The 5,401-nt window shown below is 40.9% G+C and overlaps 1 protein-coding gene across 1 annotated transcript in view; it reads left to right on the top strand.

Moving 5' to 3' along the window:
- Positions 1–5,401, top strand: part of LOC109320746 (mucin-5B-like) — a 49,543-nt gene that overhangs the window by 26,814 nt on the left and 17,328 nt on the right. Inside the window, exons 25-30 of the mRNA XM_019551005.1 lie at positions 319–475; positions 1,162–1,290; positions 2,437–2,581; positions 3,679–3,725; positions 3,825–4,016; positions 4,736–5,376. Of these exons, the coding sequence (XP_019406550.1) occupies positions 319–475; positions 1,162–1,290; positions 2,437–2,581; positions 3,679–3,725; positions 3,825–4,016; positions 4,736–5,376 (1,311 nt within the window). The remainder of the gene's footprint in view (positions 1–318; positions 476–1,161; positions 1,291–2,436; positions 2,582–3,678; positions 3,726–3,824; positions 4,017–4,735; positions 5,377–5,401) is intronic.

Here is a 5,401-nt window from a genome sequence, read left to right on the forward strand (position 1 = left end):
CAGGCAGCCCCCACAGCCAAGAGCCAGGGCCTCTGTCTGTGTGGAGCCCGGAACCATAGGCTCCGTCTGGGCGGCCGTCTCTGAGGTGGCCAATATAGTGATATTAATTCTTAAATATGTGATTTAGACACACCTGTTTTGGCCACCTTGTGGAGGAAGTAGCATCAGCCTGCTTTGTATAACAGTACAGAAAGATAAAGAAATTGCTGATTTGGGCCTTTTTTTTAGTATTTCAGGATCTGAAGGAGAATCATTCTAGCAAAGCAATATGCAACCTGAGAAAGGAGGGCTTATGCCAACTATTGGTGTTTCTTACAGGTTGACGCAAAAAAATATTATGACTCATGTGTAACTGATGCATGTGCCTGTGACAGTGGAGGAGACTGTGAATGTTTCTGTACCGCAGTAGCTGCCTATGCTCAAGTATGCAGTGAATTTGGAGTCTGCGTGTCCTGGAGAACACCATCCATCTGTCGTAAGTACTACCCCTTCACTTAACGGAGACTGAATGAATATTTCTGCAATTTCAAGGCAAATCTACTGAGAATGTTTTTAAATGTATGACAGCATTTGGTTCTCAAGATTCACTAAGAACATGCTGCCCTCCTTACAGATACAGAATATACCTCTCTACAGAGTATACGTACCTGTGGGGCTTTCCTGATGACCTCATGGTGTATAAATATCATGTTGAACTGGACTGGTGACACGATCTGTGAAGGGGGCTAGATCAGATCAGGGTTACCAGCGTGTGGCACAGGTGGCACAAGAGGCATAGAGATCAGGGAGAAAACAGGAAGCACAGCTGCAGATAGGGCAAGGAACAGAAAGAAAAGTAGCAGATTGGGCAGAAACCACAGGGAAGGAAGCAGATCAGGAAGTAGATCAGACAAGGAAAGGGGATCAGAGTGGCACTTGGTGGGGGAGGTATGGGGCCAATTTGTGGCATACCTACTAAAAAGGATGGTCCCCACTGGATTACATGAACCTGGAAGTCCTTTTCAATCCTATGATTCTATGGTGATTATGCAGATTCAGCTCTTAGTTTGTGATTTTCACAACTAGTCAAGCAGCATAACTGTGGTATAATGGAATGCCTAAATAATAAATGAACAACACAACATTTTGTTCTGAACATGTCTGTTTTCCTGTTTACTTTAGCTATGTTCTGTGATTATTACAACCCAAAGGGGGAATGTGAATGGCACTACAAGCCTTGTGGGGCTCCCTGCATGAAGACCTGTAGGAATCCAACTGGAAGATGCCTTAATCAGTTCTCAGGCTTAGAAGGTAAAAAGAACCATAACACCATCCCTTTTACTGTAGAGTACATAACTGGCGACAGTATTTTTCCAGATCAGTTATTGTTGGACCAAATTCTCTCTTCAGTTGCATCGCTAAGATCTATTTTTTTTCCATCAGTGTTGCATCTGCATAAATAAAGGTAACATTTTGGTCTTACTCAGAGACAGTGTGTGAGGCCCAGGGCAAATCAACCAGTACGGGGCGTGGACTCCGCAGCAGGCAGGGGGGGAGGGTGCAGGAGTTAACTCCAGTTAGCGCACACAGCTCTTTCTACATGAGCTAGCACACCCTGTCTAAGAATGACCGCATAGCAAAACAACACTCAACCTATATAGAAAGGTCTGATAGACAGTACAGAGGAATTAGTATTGTGCTTGAATTAACATGGTGATCTGAAAAGCAGATGACGGTCTGTTCTAACTTGAGCTGCTTCATCCCCACTTGTGTTACTAATGACCCTATCATCAGCCTTACAACTTCACTACATCCTGCCTCAGTCAGTCCTCCAACCGGACAGGAGCTATGTTTTAAATATTACTTAACTTGAGCTAGCTATTTTTGTGTGTGCCGGGAAATCAGGCCAAGAGCAAAGCTCAAGTTATACATTGAGCCAACAATGCAGTGAAGATAAAACCTGAGTGTTCATAGGGTGCTTGGAACACCTGAGACATAAGTAAAGAGAAATATTTTCAAAGACCTATGAAAGCACTGAGATATGAATGGGCACATCTACACTTGCACTTTAATGCTCATTAGCTTATTTTAATGTATATTAAAGTAACAAAAAACATGCTCTTTAGGTAATGCACATTAAAATAGGCTAATGCACTTTCTTCTAGTACCTCACAATAAAAGTACTAGATTTGATGTGCATTACCTAAAATGCATTAAAGGACATGTAGATGCACCCAGTAAGTTCTTTGCTCTACAAGTCGGCATGCATTTATCAGTTTCTATCGATTATGAAGGACAGCTTAGGAAAAGAGGAAGCCAAAGCAAGTTTGGCTGGAAGAGGTTCTTCAAATTTAGAAACACCTTATACCAGAGAAATATAGGTAAAAGTAGGACAAAGAGGAACTATTTTCTGTGTAAAGGTTCTTCTTGAATACATGCCATCTTTTTTTGTTGCAGGCTGCTACCCAACCTGTTCACCAGACAAACCATATTTTAATGAGCATACGATGAACTGTACTGATACCTGTGGATGTTATGATGATCTAGGAAATTATGTAGAAACAGGAAAGACCTACTACTTACGGGACAATTGTCAGCTATGGTAAGATTTAATAACCAGGATGACCACGTGGAGGGGAAAGAATCAAAGCACTCTGAAAATTGTGTGCTCCTGCCCCTATGGGAACATGAGAGACCTTGGTTTTCTCTGTTTAAAAATTGCAAAATCTCATAAAAATGGCAAAATCTCTGATTTAAAACCCCCAAATCTGTATTTTTCTCCTTTCTGAGCATTAAGCTAAAGGATTTACATAGAAAGTGCTTGAAATACAACAGAACAGAAAATCACTTCAGTAGAACTTAGTTTCTCGCCAGCAATATGAAAGGTTGTGTTTGACAATAAGGGGTCATATTTGCACAGGCATCCTGAAGACTTCCTTTGGTGTTTGCCAGGGATTCAGGTTTTATTTCCCTTAGTGAAGCATCTTTTGCCCCAGCCAGCTGGGGCAATGTCTACATGTACACTCTTGCACACAATAAAACTCTGCAGCAAGATAGTACTTGTAGTTTACAAATACTGCCAGCTATCCAACGTCTGAATTTTCATCGAATAATGACTCAGAGGGCATATCTACATGAGACATTTACTGCACAGTTGACTAACTGCACAGTACACATCTCGGCATCTACACATACACCCATATTAGGGCACATTCAACTAATAAACTCTACAGCAGGGCAGTATTTGTAAACTACAAGTACTACCTTGCTGCAGAGTTTTACTGTGCGCACAGCACACATATAGACATTGCCCCAGTTGGCAAAGGGTGCTTCAGTAAGGATCTAGCCAGCAGGCAGCCCCTGTGCTGCAGCACCCACATGTCTCAGACAGCCAGGCCCCAGCACGTGGAGCCTGGTTGGAGCATCCCTGTGCTGACAGGCCTACCCCTCAAGTCCCTTGCTAGCCCAGGCTGCTCTAGCCAGACTCCACATGCTCTGAACAAATAAACTCTGAAGCAATATGCTCCAGAGTTTATTCGTGTGCATTAATCACATGTGTAGACATGCCCAGAATAACCTTATTCTGGTTTATGATTAGTGTCTTATAGGAATTCAATGAAAATGCCATAATAATAAATGACTTCACCATCTCTCATGCATATTCACTCTCACTTTTCTTCTGTATGTTCTTTCTTTCAGTAAATGCACACAGGAAGGCAAAATAAACTGTGTGTACGAGGAAACAGGTAAGGTGATAAAGATTTATTCCTGAAAAAAACAGATGGAAAATGTCTCCTTCTCTTTACATGTCACTGACACATCATTTTACTTTTTCTGATTTACAGCATGTTACTGCATTTATAAAGGGAAAAAATATGAGTATAATGAGGTCATTTACAACACCACAGATGGAACTGGAGGCTGCTTGAGTGCAGTTTGTGATGTGAATGGAACAATAACCAGACATATATATATATGTAATACTCCTACAACCACACCTCCATTTGAATTCAGTACACCTATAACTAGTGTTACAGGTATATCAGTGTTTTTATCAGACTAATGGAAAAAAATGTGCATGTATGAGAAGCATTGTGATTTCTGCAGCTAACTGAACGTGACTTCCCTGTAAAATGTTGAATCTTTCTAGGGAAATAAGACCCTCATCTGGTAGCTCCATTCTTGTGAGGGTCACTTAAATAAAGTGGGCCAAGGTATTGCAGCAACTATGAAAAACAATCCCCACTACAGAGAATTTCCTCAAACCAAAGGCAGTTTAGCATTTCCTCTTTGTGCCTTGGACAACCCTACCTGTCCCAAGCAGAGAAAACAGCAGCTTTCAAGCTAGTTCACAGGGATTACTAGTCTTCGACACCATATTTAATACTCCTCCCTCTACATGTTAGTGGAAAGCAATAATAAATAATGAATGTAAAATAAACGTATTAAAGCATCTCAAAGCTAAGATATTACTTATGAGGGAAAGCTGAAGTTATCTAAAAATGTCCTCTGACACTTGTTGCAACTACTCAACTTTTTGTAACCAAATTTCCTCCAAACACCTCATATACTAGTCCTCCATAGTCCTTATAATAAAAGCTTTCAGAATCTATGAATGATGGGTAATTTGATCATTTCAATACACTAGTAGGGCCTAAAATACAAAAATACATCTAATTAACCAATATAATTTTAAAAATCTATACAATATCTAGAATGTGAAGACAACCAACAAATTCTGTTCTTTTTATAACAGGAACAACAGCTATACCAACTGCTACAACAGTATGTGTCCACAGAGTATGTGAATGGTCAGAATGGTATGATACCAGCCATCCAACATCTCCTTCCAGTAATGGAGATTACGAAACATTTGCAAATCTAAAAAATACAGGACACAAGATATGCAAAACACCAAATGATGTTGAATGCAGAGCAGTACAATATCCAAACATATCATTACCAGACCTGAACCAAAAAGTAGAATGTAGCAAAACCCATGGACTCATATGCAATAACAAGGAGCAACACCAACAAATGTGCTACAATTATGAAATAAGAATACAGTGCTGTACCTATATACCATGCAACCCTTCAACAACTACCCCAGCAGGGACAACAATGACATCTTCAACCATAACGGTTACATCATATCAGTCAACAGAAGTCTCAAAACCAACACAGACAATAGGAACAGAAGCAAAGAGTAAAAGTACAGAAAGCCAAACTCCATTTCCATACAAGACCACAACAGCAGTCACCTCACCCGGTTCTCCTACCCCAACCTCCTGCAAGCCAACCTGTAACTGGACAGACTGGATTGATGCCGACTTCCCAACTTCTGGTCCTGAGGGAGGAGACATGGAAACCTTTGCCAACATCCACGCTGCCGGAATGGCAATCTGCCGCAAGCCGGAGAAAA

The sequence above is a fragment of the Crocodylus porosus genome, unplaced genomic scaffold, assembly GCF_001723895.1.
Source record: "Crocodylus porosus isolate Cpor-Errol unplaced genomic scaffold, CroPor_comp1, whole genome shotgun sequence".
NCBI classification, from domain to species: domain Eukaryota; kingdom Metazoa; phylum Chordata; order Crocodylia; family Crocodylidae; genus Crocodylus; species Crocodylus porosus.